This window comes from Nicotiana sylvestris, chromosome 6 (genome assembly GCF_000393655.2).
Source record: "Nicotiana sylvestris chromosome 6, ASM39365v2, whole genome shotgun sequence".
Lineage (NCBI taxonomy): Eukaryota > Viridiplantae > Streptophyta > Magnoliopsida > Solanales > Solanaceae > Nicotiana > Nicotiana sylvestris.
In genome coordinates this window covers 5,853,527-5,873,965 of record NC_091062.1, presented here as the reverse complement: position 1 = coordinate 5,873,965, position 20,439 = coordinate 5,853,527, and the positions used below count along the sequence as shown (strand labels likewise).

At 34.3% G+C, this 20,439-nt stretch overlaps 2 protein-coding genes across 2 annotated transcripts; both read right to left on the bottom strand.

Moving 5' to 3' along the window:
• Positions 1–1,428: 1,428 nt before the first annotated feature.
• On the bottom strand, positions 1,429–6,464 carry LOC104230664 (uncharacterized). Its single transcript, XM_009783528.2, has 4 exons — positions 5,445–6,464; positions 2,729–2,893; positions 2,570–2,621; positions 1,429–1,760 (listed from the first exon to the last, which is right to left on the bottom strand). The coding sequence occupies exons 1-4, from the start codon at positions 5,708–5,710 to the stop codon at positions 1,671–1,673; spliced, it is 573 nt and encodes a 190-aa protein (XP_009781830.1). The 5' UTR covers positions 5,711–6,464; the 3' UTR covers positions 1,429–1,670.
• Positions 6,465–8,517: 2,053 nt separating this feature from the next.
• Positions 8,518–14,665, bottom strand: LOC104230663 (mediator of RNA polymerase II transcription subunit 17). The gene is made up of 8 exons (XM_009783527.2): positions 14,489–14,665; positions 14,132–14,375; positions 11,379–11,492; positions 11,103–11,188; positions 10,588–10,972; positions 10,016–10,477; positions 9,621–9,932; positions 8,518–9,155 (listed from the first exon to the last, which is right to left on the bottom strand). Exons 1-8 carry the CDS (start codon positions 14,575–14,577, stop codon positions 8,832–8,834), a joined length of 2,016 nt encoding a protein of 671 aa, XP_009781829.1. The 5' UTR covers positions 14,578–14,665; the 3' UTR covers positions 8,518–8,831.
• Between the last annotated feature and the right edge of the window lie 5,774 nt (positions 14,666–20,439).

Below are 20,439 nucleotides of genomic sequence, written 5' to 3'. Positions count from 1 at the left end.
AGCCTCTCTACCCCAGGGTAGGGGTAGGGTCTGCGTACACACTACCCTCCCCAGACCCCACTAAATGGGATTACACTGGGTTGTTGTTGTTGTTGTTGTAATATATTAGTTCAAGACTTCTATTAACCAGTTTGAACATTCAATATACATAACCCCCATTGTGCTATTATTATGATACTACCATTTAAAAGAAATCATTGAGCTCAATGTACCAGAGACTTCTTCAATCTTTATTGCAAGTCAAGCACTTCTGGAAATTCAATAGATGAAATGATGTAGGTTTCCATTTAAGGAAAGTGGTGGAGCTCCTTTTAGGGTCGATTCTAGCCAACTTAACAAATTTCATTAGAATAAAAGCAAATGCTAATATAAGGTTTTGATTTCACAGAACTTGATATTATGGGTGTATTCCTTTATATGTATCCAAGTGAAAAGTCATGACGAGTAGGGGTGCTTACGGGGCGAATCAGACGGATATTTACGCTTAATGGTTTGACTTATCGGTTATCAATTGTGTAGTAATCCGCTAGCCAACCAATAAGACATCGGACTGTTTGGTAGCGGATTATCGATTAGCGAACGGTTTATCAGCTAAATCAAATAGAGAATAAAAAAAGTAGAGAATTAGTGATAAGGGAAAACTTGGAGTGAAGTATCACATCTGCTCGATGCTCGCCTCCCTCTAGTTGAGCATTTATAGAGTCCAAACAAAATAGTGGCTAAAAATTCTTGACTTTGCTTTGTCTTTGCGATGATTCTGGATGAAATAAATGAAGCATTTTGTATTGTAAGCTGAACTAACTGAGTTACACTAAAAAATAGAAGCTGAACCCCAATAAAACGCTCTCCCAACTAGTTCATGTCTACTCTTCAATGTAGTTCAATTGCCGGTAGAGTCATTGCAAATCAAATTCATTCAAAGCTGGAGCGGGTGTAGTATTTGGGCAACGAGTTTGGTCATATCAACCACCTTTAGCTTAACGGGGGTAAAAGTATAAATACAAAAAGTCTTAACGGGTTAACGGTTTATCCGATAATAAAATTGAGTGATCCACCCCCAAACCGTTAAGCCATTAATTATAAACTCTCAATGCATTCACCAACCATTAGCCGATAACCTAATACCAAAGCCAATAAGTCAATTTTGCGATTCGCTTAACGATTAAGATTCGGTTTTGAACAACCCTAATGACGAGGGCACCCAGGGATGTGGCCTAACAATCAATAAAGCGAATTCAAACTTGGAAAATTGAGGTTCAAATCTCGACAAAGATAAGTGATTTTTTTCATCTGCCTAAGCCTTGATGGATAGAGTTATCGGTACCTGTAATGCTGCAAGGTAGCATGTCCGATAGAATAGTTGTAGTGCGTGCAAACCGGCTAGGACACCATTTGTTATCACCAAAAAGTGTGAGTCATGACAGTTCATGAGAGAAACAATTTACTCTTTCTTCAGCATGTATGTTGCAAAATATTATAGAATCCAATGCACTTTCGAAACACTATCAAAACTTACAAATATTTACTTCATTCAAAACTAATCGTTCAAAAAGAAACTTTGAACTACTGGAATGGATACGAATGATTCGTTACCCGTATACACCTTCGGCTATATGCACCTTCAGCTAAGTCAGTGAGACGTAAATTCTGTCCTTGTTAACCCAACGAATCTAATCTGTACGAAGCAAATCAGTTTGCGGCTTGAATGACCCGAGAACCAAATATGGAAGTATAACCATGCAAGCCATGAATAGAGTGAACTGCAAAACATTGAAGTCAAGGCAAATAATGTTCAATCAGAAGTGAGAAACTGCTAAGACAGACAAGAAATGGAAAGGAAGAGGTAATAATCTAAAATGCAGTGATTTTAAAAGCGAAAAGCACAAAAATGCAACAAGGTCTAGGGGCTTTAAAGCGAGAAGTGAAGCGCACAATTTACAGAAATTAAAAAATATCTAACAATGTTACAACAACATGTAGTGTGTAGGCAGACCTTACCCCTACCCCGGGAGGTAGAGAGGTTGTTTCCGAAAAACCCTCGGCACAAGGAGGCAATGGAACAATAACAACCACATACATCAAGAAGACAGTGCCAACATTCTAAGAATCAGAAAAATAAATGAAAATGGCAATAATTGAATTTCTATTAAAATAACTAATTTTAGCATCTAATATACAATAATACCGAGATTAATCCAACTCTTTAAACCATCCTTAAAACTGAAATTCAAAGAAGTTTCTGATTCTTGTTGAATGTGCACCATTATTTGAAGCACAAACTTCTCTAAAGTACATGGCTTCACCTATGAAGCCATAATCTCTCGATTTGCAACGCTTCGTCGTTTTAATCAACGAAGCAATGACTTTTAATAACATTGCTTGAATGATATGTTGAATAAACATTTTTCGTTTCTGCCTTTGGTAGGCAATTGTTATTTGGTTCTCTTACATGATTCATTGAAAACAAAAGTGATTTGAAGTTGGTCAACTAGTATACTGGTTAAACATAAATAAAGGGACAACAATAATTAACGGAAATAAATAACGTTTAGCCAAGTTCAGGTCATACCACAAGAGGAAGGGTCAACAAGCTCCAAATAGGCCACAGAGCATAACAGAACCTGAAACAAACGACTCGTAAATCTCATTTGATCTAGAAGTTTCAAACTATATCTGTGTATTACTATTTGGATGCACAAATAATTCATGTGATCATTATATCACTTACAATAGGAAAGATAGGAGCCCAAGCACAGTAATGAAGGGAAGGGCAGCTGTACTGGAAATCTCCCACTTCTCATATGACTTCCGGACGCCCAAAGCCAACATACTTGTATATAAGAAAAACATAACATTCAAACCAACACCAAACATCCCAATGTATAGTGGTATTCTGCAACAAAAATGTGAAGAATCGATGAATAAAGCTCCCAATTTATGGCCAAAATGTGCAAGTTTTCTCGAAGCATTATCGGTGAAAAGGTCAAGCAGCTTTAGTAATTCCTAGATATCTCATGCATCTTACTAACAGGCAAACAGCTGCAGTTTGCTAAGTTATAAAAGGATGCTTATGTGAAAGAACAGCATGGATATCTGTATATTTTGGTATCCATCATTCCAAAAATGATCCTTAAACAGAAGTGAAATTTACATAGTCCAATAGCATTAGTGGTTTGAAGAAACTAATTAGGCATTTGGCAAGCTCTATATATGAATCCGAAAAATTTCCAAACTTCATATATGCTATATTTTTCCGTGTATTCCTACACATGCTATTTTATTTCTTCGATCTAGAGTGAATTAGAAGATGGACGCACTTACACACCATATCCAAGGAGAGGTGCCATGGTATATGTTGTTTGCTGATGATATAGTTCTGATTGATGAGACGCGAGGCGGCGTTAACGGGAGACTGGAGGTATGGAGGCAGGCCCTGGAGTCTAAAGGTTTCAAGTTGAGTAGGACTAAGACGGAATATGTGGAATGTAAGTTCAGCGACGTGACGGGGGAAGCAGATGTGGAAGTCAGGCTTGACTCACAGATCATCCTCAAGAGAGAGAGTTTTAAGTACTTAGGGTCAATTATCCAGGGAGATCGACGGGGATGTTACGCACCGTATTGGGGTGGGGTGGATGAAATGGAGGTTAGCGTCTGGAGTCCTGTGTGACAAGAATGTGCCACCGAAACTCAAAGGTAAGTTCTATAGAGCTGTGGTTAGACCGGCCATGTTGTATGGAGCTGAGTGTTGGCCAGTCAAGAATTCACATATCCAGAAGATGAAAGTAGCATAAATGAGGATATTGAGATGGATGTGTGGACACACTAGGCTAGATAAGATTAGTAATGAAGATATTCAGGAGAGGGTGGGTGTGGCTCCCATGGACGACAAGATGCGGGAAGCGCGGCTTAGATGGTTTGGACACGTGCGGAGGAGAAGCCTAGCTGCACCAGTTAGGAGGTGTGAGCGGTTGCCTTTGGCAGGTACAAGAAGAGGCAGAGGGCGGCCTAAGATTTATTGGGGCGAGGTGATCAGGCAGGACATGGGGAGGCTTCAGATTTTCGAGGACATGGCTCTTGATAGGAACATGTGGAGGTCGAGCATTAGGGTGGTAGGCTAAGGGGTAGTCGAGCGGGGGGGTAGTCGAGAGTTCTTCCCTTTTTTTACCGGATAGTCTGATAGAGTTCTGTTTAGGTTTGTTAGCGGTCTGTGTTGTGTTCACATTGTTGTTTTGCTTAGTTTTGTGTTATTGTTATTTTCTTTCTAGCTTTTGTTATTACATGCCTTTTCTTTTGTTTCTTTTTTGATATTATTGTCTCTCCTGTTGTGCCGAGAGTCTCCCGGAAACAGCCTCTCTACCCTCTTCGGGGTAGGGGTAAGGCCTGCGTACACTCTACTCTCCTCAGACCCCACTAGTGAGATTTTATTGTTGTTGTTGTTGTTGTTGTATGGTATATTTCAAATTATCTTATCATTGCGTGCACACTCTTGCTAACGACACACTTAATGCATTGTTTCTCCATCTCTGAATGTAATGAAGCAAAAGAAGAGGTTTCGAAGGTTACTACCTAAACGCAAGGAGAAAATTGGTATTCAAGGCAGGTGCATTTTCAACTCAGTGAAAGAGTCCGATGCAGCCAATCCAAATGACCAATTATCAAGAGAAAAGAAGATGCAAAACAAATGAAAATATGACTAAAAATTAAAAGTGTACCTAGACAATTCTGACATCTAATAATTGGAGTGTCTCTAACATAAAAGTAAGTCACTTAAAGCACTTGAATTTGCTAATCATTTTTGCTATGCTACAGGATAAAAGCATTATAAACAAGCATATTGTTTCAACCAAAGAAAAAGCTTGTTTGGAAATCTTTCAACTAATAATTCAAAACAATATTTGACATGGTTTACATATGCAAGTGTAAAAACAACCAATCCAATTCAAGAAGCACAATAGCCAAAACATTAGCTACATCTATTCACATCATGTGAGTTAACTAAAACATCAAAGATGAGCAATATGCCAACAATTGAGGCAGTAGTATATACTATGTAGACAACAATTAAACTACACCATTTTTACTAATACTTGTTTGGAATTGAGATTAGATGTTTTTTTTCTCTTCAAAGAATAACCGATCATTCCATGTTTATTTACTTATCATTCTCTTTTTCCCCTCTTTCCCTTTTAGGTGAGCAAAACATTTATGCAGTCAAACTTCTTTATAACAGTCATCTTTTATATTAACACTTCACTATAACGACCAGGTTTTCCTTAGAACCAATTTTCATGTTATGTTATAATACATGTTCTCTATAACAGCACTTCGCTATAGCAGCCAAAATAATGCTTGGAACTAACGAGGCTTTTATAGAGTATATGAATAACAAATAGTTTACTCTAAAGTAATCTATGTCAAAGGAGAAATTGAACTCGTAGGCTTACCTCCTAATTCGACCATCATGCCACAAAAGGAAAATCAAATTATGATGCCAATCACCATAGTATACAATGAATAATGCAGAAGCAATCCAAAGAAAATTCTCTAAGATCTCAGTCCATGTCCTTGTCCTGGGAATTGGAATTGTATTTGATTGCGAAACGAACCTAGAACAAGCATCATCCTCAAGATCATCGCCACTCGAACCATACCCTTGACTTAGCCGCTGCCTCACATATCCACCACCACCAACTGGTGTTCCACCAAACATATTAACACAAAATTGTGCTATACCAAAAAAAATCAACAAATTTCTCTTTTTTGTAACTCCTCCAAGTTATCTCATAAGTCAATTTAGCTGAAAAAGCCAATCAAACAAACCAGCTCCCAGGAAAAAAAAATCTCCAAAAAATTCTATAAAACCTAACAAAAATCCAACCCCAATTCACTTGTAAAGAATCAAAAAAATGCCAACTATATAACAATAAGAAGTAACTGTATCTCCCACCAGTTACCAAATTGCAGCTCATTCAACTATACCCTACATGCCCCCACTTGAATCAAGATTCATACAAGACTTAACTAAATGGCCCAATATCTAAAACCCATATCAAGAATACAAAATTCTCACAACCCCAAATCAAAAATCAAAACTTTTTCACAACCCCAAATCAAAAATCAAAACTTTTTCACAACTCAATTCATGAAATAGCAAGATTATTACTATAAATCAAGAAACCCCATCAGTACCAGAAAAAAGAGAACTCTTTAGGTTGAATTCTCGAATACCCAAAACGTAAAAACCCAAAGGTTTTTTCACATTAGAGTAATCAATGAACAATTAATGCATATAAGCACAACAAGTGTTGTTACTAATGACAAGAAAAGAAGACAATAAATGGTTTTTAAGAGACTTCGGTTGGGCTTTTTTTGGTTTGTAGAGAGAGAGAAAGAGATCTGCGCATGTAAGTTGAGAGTAGTGAAGAGATTGACAGTTGGGTAATGCCAGATTCGTTTCTTGTACCTTAGGTAGAATGTTTTTGATTGAAAACTTTTTAATATATAGTTCCCTTATTAAGATTCACTTTTGGAAATTTAAAATGTTTAGTTTAAGTTTATTGCAGTAAATATTAGAAATCACTTTCCCATATCTTGTTTTTTTTGGGGGTTTCACCTTATGTTTCGTGCTGAGACCCCAGTTCGTCCTTAATACGAAATATATATAATTTTTAGCCGCTCAAAAAAATAATAATTAATAAAATATATAAGTTTTTAATATACCGCATAGGCTCGCTAAAAGGAAAAAAAATCCATATTAAGTTAAATTGTTATTTATAATGATAGGCTTTTTTCTTCTTTTATTTTACAAAATAATCTTTATCTATCAACATATGGTAAAGGGGTGGGGGAGGTTGTTTTTACATAGTTAGCAAGAAAGTAAGAAAGGTCTAATTGAATTGTAGTCACTTTTGATTATCAAATTGAACTTGTGATATTATAATTTGAGTTGTGATCTCTAGAGATATGAATTGTTCCCTTAATAACAAAAGAAAAATGGAGTTAAAACTAGCTGAATTAATGTCGTTTATGGTGGTTTTATTTCGATAAAAAAATTTATTCGTAATATTATTTTGTCATAGTATTTGTTCTCCATCATTGAAAATGTTAATGATTGTGAAACATATAAAAATCTGTAAGTATATGCCTCATTATGCATATACAAAAAAATTATTAAAAAAAAATAACATCTTGGGATTAGCTTAAAATTCAATACAATATGTGACTGCTCCTAACGGAAACTAACTTTATGGTATAAATAAAATAAAGTGGTTTTATGACACTACATCAGAGATGTTTTGAGATATAATATTATATTTGGGTGGAGACAAGAATTGAAATTTTAAAATAGTAGGACCATATTGCCTTTTAAGCCATGGCAAGAGTAATGTTCAAAGGAAGCATGCTTTGCTTGCCCACAACTCCACACCTTTATAAAAGTTTGTTTTTTTTAGATGTCCACTTGAGCCAAGAAAAACTACATCCCAACAAATATGGAAGGCCATCAAGAACCTTTTCATTATCTAATTTAAAAGATTATTGTTAAACAAAGCTTAAATAGATGGACTTTTTGAGGACCCGTGTATAGTAGATAATTTTTTGTACCCGACGTTTATATCAAATAAGTAATTTAATCTTAGCAGTTAAAACTAAAGTTATGATATATAGTTTTTTTTACATAAATAGCCTGTCGAATTCATTGATTACTTTTTTCAGCTGCTATATATATTATACGTTGATTATATACGTTTATACACATTTATATATGGATTTTATATATATATATATATATTATACATCTGCCGATTATTTTTAATTTAAGCGATTGAATGAACTGCTATTTAGTTAATTCTTCTAATATATATTAAAATAAAAGTACATTTTACCTAACTATAACTAAATGATAAATGTTCGTACAAAATATATTTCTTTTGTATTCATTGGTTTGGCATAAACATCATATCTGTGTAAGTTTATATCTGTGTAAGTTTATATTGACATGTATACTTTCTAGAATGAACTTGGAAGTCAGCTTTTCTTCATATATGTCATTGCCTCTATGGATGATATTATAATGGTAACAACTACAAATGGGTATACTATATGGAGTATTGGTTTAAGATAGATTTGAGTGGAGTTCATGTTGATGAAGCTTCTCTTATTAGTGGTTTGGAAGTCTTGTCAGAAATTGTATCTTATTTATTGTGATGAAGTGTTTGGTTTATCTCTAATAAGTATTGATGAATGATGATGATTTAGATAAAGACAAATGAAATAGACCTAATTAAAATGCAAACTCCACTCTTTACAGCCACAAAAGGGAAGGTTTCTTGATTAAGCTTCTTTCTGTAATGTTTTGATGATTGAAAACTGCCAAAACTTGACTTGAAAAGATACACTTTGAAAACATTTTCTCACCAAATCAGACTAAAAATTATTTTTATCTGCAAAATGATGTATGCATTAAGTGGTTTTTGCAAGAATTGTAGGCAGGAGAAAACAATATATTTACACAAAGGAGAACAAGAAAACTCTATATTATATACTAAAGTACCTAAAAGTTTCTCCAACTGATGGAAACAACCCAACAAACAATTTACTCGGCAAAATTGAATCCACAATGATTTAGCTATGAGCTATTGGATGTATGATATTGTCAGCTACACAAATTTGTACAGATAATTCTTCTTCGAATGGGGATGTTCTTTTCGCTAAACAGTAGAATTCTAGTTGCAACAACACTATTTAAAAGGAGACAGAAAAACTTCTGAATCGTGGACGCGGGAATTTGAAAATCTGCTAGTCAATTACAGGTACAAAAAGTTTCAGACAACTCAATGGCCTGCAGTACTACTTAGGCTTACCATATCCATTAAGGTCGAGTATAACACTTCCAAAGATAAGTAACCTAGAAATTTCCTTGTTTCTGATTCACCATTGTTGATGTCCATATTAAGTTTGCTTTCTTCAGAGAATTCGTCGTCCATCACCAACCACCATGAAATACATCCTTGAAGATCTTCAGGGTCCACATGTGCCACCAGACAGAGTGTTTCGCCTTGCTCTAGCTCAAATGACAAGGATAAGAAGTCCCGGTTTGCTTTGATACCAACCATAAGAGCTTCCTCGTGAAGCCACCGTATCACCTGGCTGGCAACCTGTGGAAAATAATAGCTTGAATTAAGGATATGTTGATGACCGCGTTTCTGCAAGAAGGAAGTGGCATAGCCTTCTAATGTAGATTGTATACCGATTTGTTAATAGAAAAGGGAGGGTACAGTTTTGGTGCTTTTTGTATTTCTTTTTGTCATAACCAAGAGATCTCCGAGGGCCAACTGGCGCACGGTCCGAAACTTGGTGGATAATACGCAGCCCTCTATCCTTCTCCAATTAAATATTAGGTTTTTGTCTGTAATATCGTGTCATAAATCTTCCAAGAAATAAAACAACAAAAAAAGATTCAAAGAACTTGGATGGTTCAACGCAATCACAGAAAAGTAAGAGGAGCAAGTTCTAGGAAGAACAGAAGTTTATCAGGCCAGAAAATGAACTCTTTTTCATAGTATGTTAAACTTTCAGATATTAAAACACAAAAGTAAAAGGAGGAGGAGGAGGACACAGACCTGCTGCAACAGTATCATTGGAAGATCTGACAAGTCACAGTCATATCTGTTCATGGGGCACGTAATATCAGGCTTCCCTTTGAAGAGGCCAACAACATTAGGAGCACCTTCCCCTTCCAGACTGATGCAATCATCACGTACCATGACTTTCGTACGAAAGTGAGATTTCACATTCTTTACATAGTCAGATGAGTGAGACAGGCTTCCTGCGTGGAGAATCGAATCAGGTACTTTCATGGAGAGCGTCCATGATGATCTTCGAGAATGCCAACTGGGATGCGATATCAACTGGACATATGGTATCCTGCTAACCTACAGATAGAACAAGAAATTCTTGAGATACATAATGATTACTTTGCCTGGCAGCTTATAAACCCAAAGAGGTAAGGTCATACCAGACTTTCAAGCTCCGCAAGGACTTTGTTTGAGAAGATCCTATGAGCTAGAGAGACGCAGAAATGTCCCAAAAGATTAGGGCCATCTTTCGTGGGCGGAGCAGACGTTTGAGTTTTACCCAAAGATGATAATCTCTTTTTGGCTTTTATAAACACATGTTCATGAAAAATTTGTTGCAAATAAATTTCAAAGCTAATTCGATTGGGAAACCCCAACTTCTTAAAGTCAAGTTTCCCTTCATCAAGCTCTGAAGCATCAACTGATTCAAGAGGCACAATAGCAGTTTCAGAATGCTCATCAGCCACAGCATTAGCAGCCTGATCATCTTCAGTAGATGGCACAAGTGAAATTGACAGAGAAGCTCCTTGACCTATGCTTAAACGTAACAAGTTTTCTTGTATTCCTGTCACGTCAACACCCAAAGCTGGATTAAATGCTTCACGATTAACCAAATCAAACACCTGCAATGAGGGCCATTAAAATAATCAGACATAGAATTAGGTCACAAAAAAAACGAAAAATAAAACTAAAAGTGTACGAGAAAGCGAAAGGAGGGAACCTAGAAATATACCTGCTCATCAAAGATTGCTCGATGAACTTCACGGAGGGTTGAGTGAGTTTCTCTCACATGCTCATCATCAGTTTTTTCTCTCTTAGTTTCTCCAGAAGAAACCTCAAAAGAGCCCTTTGGTTTTGTTCTGCTTTCTTTTATGATGCCACTAGGTGCTCTTGCACCGAGAAACTCAAATTGAAGAGTGCGGCAGGAATTTGACGGCAAATTCACTGCCAGCATCCCAGCTGGGTCATGCTCAACACGCACCACAGATGCAGAAGATGGGCGAAATGCAACTGCCGGATCATATAATGAGTTGTCAAATAAATCAATGTAAAACCCTTCATTTCCAGAAGCAGCAGCAACCATCCGATGCCATTTAACCTTCCAATTTTGCTGCAATCTATCCGCTCATCAGGAAATACAAAGACAAAATTTTGAGGAAAGGCATAAAGACACGGTAGTCCAAATGATTGAACACATAGGTCCGTTCCCCAATGTACTAATACCATTAGTAGCCAGAAAGAACAAACCTGATAAGAGCACCATAGAATCTTGCTTCTCTAGCAACTTGTTGTTCCAATGCTTTAGCAGACTGCTTAAAATATTTCCCCAAATGCTGCAAAAGAAAAACAAAATTACGATACTCATACAGCTTTAATACTGAAGTGCATAATTCAAACAAGAAAAAATATTACGAATGCTGTCTACCATAAGATTAAAAAATAATTCAGAGGATTATTTGTTTAACTCAATCCTAGAACTATAGATCAACCAAAACACCTTGCAGAAGGGACAAAGAAAAATACACGGAAGCATTGCAGCTTGGTAGCCATGGAGACAGCAAGGTCCGACAGATGCTCGTTAGGCAATTGCTTTGGCCTGGTCATGCCAGCCACTGTCACTGCATCGTTTGCCTCCACCTGTATGCAGAACATCAGAGTCAGTAATGCAATAAATAATTCACACTTTCCCTTTGGACTAATCTATTCAGCTTATTTTGCCTAGAAAAGGTGGGCATGAAGGGACTGAAGGAGGCAAATGGACTGAACAATTTCATGCCACCTTAAAACTAAGCCAAAAGCTTAAGTCGAATTCTCTAATACTTAGTTGTCTCTATCATTCTGACAATGAAGTGAAAATTGAGATGCCATCCTATCCATGTTTCTTCTACAAATTATCGATGAAACTGGATCACATAATTACTAATAATAAAATCAAGGGGGCAGAGTAACCATCGAATCAAATTCACTAAACTTGGAAAAATCAAAAGATAGTCATGGCTTGTTCTGCTTCTTTTTCTTATATAATACCCAATTTAATTTTTTTGAGAACAGAATTAAAACATGTGATTTGGTCAGTGCTTCATCACAACATAATAATACACTCAAATACTATCCATGTGAAAGGATCACAAAAGAGCCCAAATGACAATTGCTAGTTCAGCAACACATTCAATAAGTTGACTATAAGCAAATTTATGCAACATAACCTCACTGGACCAGAAGGTCATGGGTTCGAGCCGTGGAAACAGCCTCTTACAGAAGTGCAGGGTAAGGCTGCGTACGATAGACCCCAATGGTCCGGTCCTTCTACGGACCCCGCGCATAGTGGGAGCTTAGTGCACCAGGCTTCCCTTTTAAAACCTCACTGGACCATAAAGAAATGGAAACCTTCTAAAGACACATACTCTGAGGCATGTGCACTATCTAGAACCAGTTACCCAAGTAGGTTAATTGACAATGAGGTTTAAAAGGAAACTGAGGAGGTGATTTCTTTTGATAAGTACGTCTTATGAACAAAAAGAGGCACTGAGGTGATGCACAACTTCATGAATATCATCAGACGAAGCAAAACAAAGAAATAAATGGAAGAGAAGACAATAATACATCATTGACTCCCTCAAGTAGCTCGTTAATAGGAAAAGTTACAATATCCTAGGGAAATACTCCCACATTAGCAATATCTCCCTTCAATACAAGTCACTGCATCAGCTAGATATTTCTGCATTGCATATCTCAATTGGATTTCTAGAGCTTAAATCCACATGGCAATCCTTATTGAATGAGGCATCACCACATTTCACAAATATAGCTAAGCATATGCTCTACAAACTGAGCTAACTCATTCTGAAGCAAAACTCTAACAGATAAGTTAGCAGCACTTTGCCAAAGCCTCACTTCTCTTTCTGGAAATTCAGAACACAACTTTTCCAATAATCTACATGAAGGTTTAGAGATTAATAACCAGAATTTATGGTTTCCTAACACTTGTTCTGGAAATAATAGTGGTCATGCAAAACAGGAAGGAAACAGCTCAAGCGCTGCCTAGCTGATTTAATTCAAAAAGCCAAAACATCCTCGCTAACGATGCTAACGAGTCCCAGAAGTGACATTAGACCTTCCCCGAAGGTTTTGTTTTATCACGCAGACATGAAATTCCCTATTGAAGCAACTTAGAGGTGGCTTCTCTTTTGAATAAAATAACTACTCCATTGTTAATACTTAATAGGATGTCTTGAATTTCCTTTCTCTAACCACTTTTTCAAGTACAAACACAATCATATATATGTGTACTGTGTACAGTTTTCTATCTAATATATATCTCAGTAATTGTATGTTCTGAACTAGATTCCTACCTTACTAGTATTGATAACTAAAAAAATGTTTCAACCCACTTTCATGATTAACTCAAATTTGCATTTAAACGAGTATGTAATATTCTCATAATAAAATTACATTACATTTGTCCGTGATGCAAACCCTATATCATCTGCCCCTATACATCTATTCAGCCTAAAACTGCAAACAGACAAACAGTCATTGAACGAACAATGAGTATAGATAAAGACGAATATCTTCCACTTTCAAACACATCATCAAGCTACAACACACAGTTTCTCCTCTTATGGTAACTGCACAACACATGACCAGCTAGGCACAATCCACTTAACATGCACTAACAAACAATCAATTACCTAACACCTCAATCCCATACTAGTTGGCATTGACTAATTCTAACTACTCATTTGCTCTATTCAAGCTCATTTCGTTGAAAAATAAATTATTTGTCTTTTAAAGCAAATTAGAGGCTCTTTAAATTAAGAGTTCCCTAAATCTCACATTTATCCCTATACTAACACGTGAGTCTTTAACCAGACTCCTCACAAACACCGGATCAAATGTAAATATAACTACAATTAAACCTTAATCTCAACTAATTGGTTATTTTAATAAACGACAGAGACTAGGCTAGATTACGCGCAAGTCAACTATTCCACTAGGTACCCGTTACCTCCCACCAACACAGGTACCAAATAACTCCATTTTGGTACTCCGCCCACGAAAGCTCAAGGAAATCACCTAGTGATTTTTTCAATCAATGTTACGATTTGAACCTTGATCTCCAAGGTCTACCCACTTCATTGACCACTAGGTTACACCCTTGGGTGCTAAAATCAACTGACCCTATCAAGCAGTATTATGGAAATGAAGTTCAATCACTAAGATAATAATGCCACAAAATTCTGTATGGAGAGCCGAAATGCTATTGTTAAACTTACAGTGTGAATGAGATCGATAATGACTTGAAGCTCTTGATGAGCCAACCGCAAATTCTCCACCAACGTCTGCCATTGCCATGGCTGCTGATTGCTACTGCTTGTCTCCTTCGAAGATGTAGAGGTAGAGCTACTACTACTGCTTTTCTTCTTCTGCTTCTTACTCTTAGGCTCCTCTCTCTCCACCGCCCATGCAAAATCAATTCTCCTTATCAAATTCACCGTTTTCTCATCGTATCCTATATCCCTGCAACATTAAACAAAGGCTAAATCTAAAATATCAAGCTCATAAACTGATTAGTTATCAAATTCAACATCTAAATATGCGTCCGTGATTTTAGAGAGAGAGAGAGAGAGTACGAAGGGAAGCGTTCGGCGCCGCCTTCTTCGATAAATTCTAGACGCTTGATTGGAAGCTTATCGACGGAGATTTCGAGATCGCCGTTCATTTTCTGGGAGATTGTCCGGGAAGATGGGTCGGGGAATTTCTGAATTGTGCCCTAATGGGGAAGAAATGGGCTTTGGGTTTGCTTATTCCATGGGCCTAGTAAAAGCTGGGCTTAGCAATTCTGGAATTTAGAACTTAAAAGCCTAACTATATTGTAACAGTAAAGTCATATAATTATCTTTTTATCACGTTAAAGTAATTAAATTTTACCCATTATAATTTAGAATCGCATGGCAGGTTGCTCTATAATTTTATGGGTCAAATTGTAACTTAATTACTTAATAAACATCTTACTTTCTTTTTTTGGCGGCTAAGGGACGATTTAAGTTAGTTGCAGATCCAACCACGAGTTCGCATATTGACGTTGAACCCTATAGATTAGGGGGAAGTGCACGGTTAGCCATTAATAACATATGTATTTATTATTAAGCCACTATTTAAAATGTTTTTAGTCTTTAGCCATTGCTTTAATAAATTTTAATTGTCCAGACGAAAATACTCTTCTGCTCATGTCCTTAACTTTTGAATTTAACTTCAGGACTACATGTCCTTAACTTTTGAACTTGTAACTCTAAGTTCAGGACTACATGTCCTTAACTTTTGAACTTGTAACTGTAAGTTCGGGACCAAGTATCCTTAACTTTTGAGTTCGTTAGTCTAAGTTCAGGACCTATTGTCATTAACTTTTGGGCTTCTTAGTCTAAGTTTAGGACCTATTGTCATTAACTTTTGAGCTTGTTAGTCTAAGTTCAGGACTTCAGGACCTATTGTCCTTAATTTTTTAACTTGTAACTGTAAGTTCAGGACCTATTGTCCTTAACTTTTGGGCTTCTTAGCCTAAGTTCAGGACCTATTGTCCTTAACTTTTGAGCTTGTTAGTCTAAGTTCAGGACTTCAGGACCTATTGTCCTTAACTTTTGAGTTTGTTAGTCTAAGTTCAGGACCAAGTGTCCTAACTTTTGAACTTGTAATTCTAAGTTCAGGTTCAAATGTCCTTAACTTTTGAACTTGGAACTCGAAGTTCAGGACCAAGTGTCCTTAACTTTTGAATTTGTAACTATAAGTTCAGGATCCATAACGTAGCAGAAAACCAAACATTATTTGTATCTTTTCACAAAAAATAATAATAATAATAATAATAATTGCAATTTACATATAAGATTGATGTCAAATGAAGTGCACAAAATTCTTCCAGAATCATCGTAGTTTGCTATTACCTATGTTTCTGCCCCGTTTTTGTTACTTATGTACTAGATAGAGACAGTCATGACACTCATCCATTATAATATGTAGGAAACCATACATTCTTGGCAACAATTATGAACAACGAGCAGTCTACCAAAGATTGTGTTAAAAAATCGGTGAGAAATTAAAAGAGAGAAGAAAACTCCCACTTGAACGAGGGAAACGTAAACTTCCACGCAGCAGTTTCCTACGCTTTACCTTTATGAAATTATGAAAGGATAATACTGTCTTTTCATATTAATTTTAATAGACTAGTGGCTACTTTTTCTCAGCATTAAAAATGTTGGATAAAAACTAAATACCACTTTAAAAAGTGACTATCCCACGTAATTTTTACTATAGATTACACACCAATGGATGCAACTCTTCCGCAACAGATCCATTCGAACTCAATATTTTTTATGCGATGCATAGATATATAGTGAAAACTCACTAAAATTTCAACCAATATCATATTCTAAACCCATTATTTTAAACATAGAATGAGTTTTATGCTAAGAATCTAAAAAATTAAAGTCATCAAGTTTAAATTTTGGATCTTTATCTAAACTCCAACTATATAGATAAAATTAAATATACAATCTATCTGTCTGTCTGTCAGAATCCATAATATCTAAATTCTATCTGTCACGGTTTGGAGCAGATGCACCTCCTCAATCAATCAAAAGGCATTAGTATTAGGGCATCTTCAAGGGTGCACTATTTTTTGCACCAAATCTAAATTTGGTGTAAAATTAGTATTTTTTTGCTCCAATGAAACACCAAATCTTGCACCATTATAGTGCGTGAATAGTGTCGCACCAAATTTGCTACGACACTATTCATCAACACCAAATTTGATTTATTATTACTTTATTCATCTTTTTATTTTTTTGGACTTTTAATTTATCATATATTGTGTATATAATTAATTTTTATATTAAGATCTTTATAATTTTAATTTTATATCCTATTTTTTTGATATATTAATTTTTGTATATATTATATTTATATAAAATTATAAGTTAATTTTATTATTATTACAATTGTATAAAAAGAAATATAACCATTATTTATCATGATTATATAAGTGGTGAATGTGAATTATATATGATGAATATGGAAAAAAGAAAAAAGATAGAATTTGTTTGAAGGAAATAAAAAATGAAATTTAAATAGAAGATAATAATATAATATAATATAATATAGAAGAGAGAGAAGAAATATTCTTTTTTGGTGTAAAAAATGGTGTAATGGTTGGAGTAAATTTGGTGTTACACTATTTTAATATAAAATTTGGTGTTAGGGTTGGAGATTGTCTTAGCTAGTAACTCTTAATTTTGAGTGTCCTATCGGCTACTAAAAATCGTAAAGACAAAATAACAAAATACTAGTCAAAATACTTGATTATGTGTTTATCGTAGTGGTTGGAATTACATAACTAAGGATACTATAATACTCAGGGGCGGATCTAGTGAGTTAGATATGGGTTTTCGTAAACTCAGTAACTTTTATCTAGATTCGGTATTTATATTGAAAAATTTATTAAATATATAAGAATATTTAGCTTGAAACTCAGTCCGTTAATCCAGTTATTTTTGTATATTAACTTAAGAATTGTATAAGAACCCATAAAATTAAAATTCTAAATTCGCCTCATAATACTAGAAGGGTTTCTAATTCTACCGGCGAAACCGCCCACAGAATTAGTTTAGTTGTAAAAATCATGAATTTTAAGCAAATCATATTTTATTGCTTGGAAAATAAAATAAAAGATAAACGAGAAATGTAAAGACACAACTATTTTATCATAAAAATCACTAAAAGTTTTAATTGTATCAGTGAAGTCTAAAACTGTATTTTGTATCATTAAATTAAAGAGATAAATATTCTGAAAATTGTAATAAGTTCAAGTTGTGAATATTTTTATTTTTTATTTTTTACTGAAATGTCGAAATGCAATGACTAACTATAAATTTGGTAGAGATTCACATGGGATGATGCTGCAATATTTTGGATCATAGAGATCTGATTTTTGACGTACTAATGTATTAATTTTACATATGTGACAGCGTCTAAAATGTTTTAAGATTATATATATATATATATATATATATATATATATTCAATTACAACTGTTGTAAAATCAATTCTCAATAAACCAAATCTGAGTGAGCACATTATTGTTTTATAAACGAATGGACCTAATTCTCCAAGCTGATTAAGCATTTACTTAATTAATGAATTAATTAGAGAAGGTCATGACTAGATATATAGTATAAAACTATAGCAAACACATGAAATATGAAGACGACTTTCTATCTATCATTAGGCTATATATTAATTAATTAGCTGGCCTAATATTGGGTGCTTAATTTAATTAACACAACAACTATCTAGAGATCATGACACATATATGTAGTTTGATACTACAATGAAGAAGAGTGATCAACATGTGCTTATAATAATCTTCAACTTATTTTCCTGTAATATAATTGTACTATATTTTCTTGATCATGGTTACATCACACACACACACACACACACACACACATATATATATATATATATATATATATATATATATATATATATATATATATATATGTGGGGTTAAAAGTGGATTTAGGGTAAGTTTCGTGAATTCAACTAAATTTATTATTTACTGCTTGGATTGGATATACATATGAGAAAATCACACTCATTCAGAAATTAACTAGCTCTAGATCTTGAATTAACCTCGATGTGGCAATGGCGGAGTCATACAATGCAAGTGATTCAATCCCCTAATTCATCGGAAAGTTATATTGTACAAAGAAAGTAAATTACCATGTCGAAAAGTTATACTATGCAAATGTGTAACATTTTTGTGTTTTCTTGATTTCCCTTGTCATTAGAGGCGAACCTACTCTTAGTGTAGGAGGGGTTATCGGGCTTCGGTAATCTCAGAAAAAAATATATGAATATATGTGTATATATTTCAAATAATAGGTATATATTTTGATTGGCACCCTAAGAATCAAAGTTTAGGTAACTACATCGGTCCATTTGGGGGGCACAACTTAACTTTTAATGTGCTGACTGGGTTCGATTCCCTCTCCAATATATGCTCAAGTTTTTATTCGATAATGGTGCCTTTGCCGCTTTTAAATTCTTGATCCGATTTTACTAGTCATGATTCTTGGCTTTGCAACTGCTTTATATTGTGATGCATTATTAGCAATATAATAGGAGAATATAAAAATTAATTCCTCATTAATTTGGTGTCATAGTATTTATATCTATCTATACTATATTAAAAGCACGAAGGCCCTTAGCGAAATATCGTTCGCCTTTTTTACCCTCTAAAATTTGATTTCGTACTAGACAAATTAGTCATTTCATTATTTCTCCTAATTTTTTTAGGACTTTAAAACCACCTAAGATTTTTCTTATTATATCTTTCCTTAATTCTTTTTTGAAGTATATATGTAAAAAGTCATAATATTTGGCAACATATAACACATTAATTATCAAACCTCACGTGAGTAATTTTCCATCCAAAGAAAAGCTACATTTCCATTGTTAGATATCCTTCGACAAATATAAGAAGTATAAAAAGAAATCAAGAAAATTAATTTTACACTCAAAATAATTATTTAATTATTTTTCTAACTTTTAGGACGTTAAAATTAGTTGAAATTTTACTTATTATATTTTTTTTTATTTGAACTATGTAAAAGTCTTAATATATAGAATTATATGATGTGTAATATATTTATTAAATCAAAACTAACGTGAGTATTTGCCATTCAAAGCAAAGCTAAACTTCCATTGTGATATCCTTCCATTGTGATATTACCATGGTTTCAGCTATCGTTTCTCTTTTACTATAATTCAAGGGTCTAAACAAATAACTTTATCAATTAAAATTTGAATGATTATAATAAAATAACAATAAACATTGGTTTTCTACCTTATTTTTTGTGACCTTTATTTTATATGACCATTCGATTAAAATTTTCGTATGATAACCTACATACGAAGTTTTTTTTTTTTCTTTTTATAACCATTCTAATAAATGACAGCTCCTTATATTTACATTATTTTTTAAAAAGTATTAACTCTAATATTATAGTATTTTTTAAGATTTTATATTATTATTTATTTATCGAGCTAGCGGGCTAAAAATGATCAATGTTCATCATATTTAAGAACTTATACTTTTTATTTTATTTTATTCAATAACTCACATTATTTAATATTTTTCGTATTTTTAAAAAATTATATATTCATTGACATAGGGTACACGCGCAAAGCGCGTACCCTGATACTAGTTTGATAAAAGGAGGTAGCGTAACATGCATAGATGACCAAGTTAATGATTGTTCTTTTGATTAGGACGACAATTTAGGATTAATAATTATGAGGTTTTGGGAACTCTTGCGTGGTGACACCTCTATAGAAATAGATTAATGAACTTAGCTAAAATCACATGATGTTGTTATCTATTGGTGAATAAAATAAATATTGATTAAACTTTAGATTTTGAAAGTTAAGTAAAGTAAAAGTAACCACCAAAGGTTGTAATGGAGTGACAAGTAATTCTTCATCATTAACTAGAGATATCGCGTTCAAGCCTCACGTGTAAAATTACTTT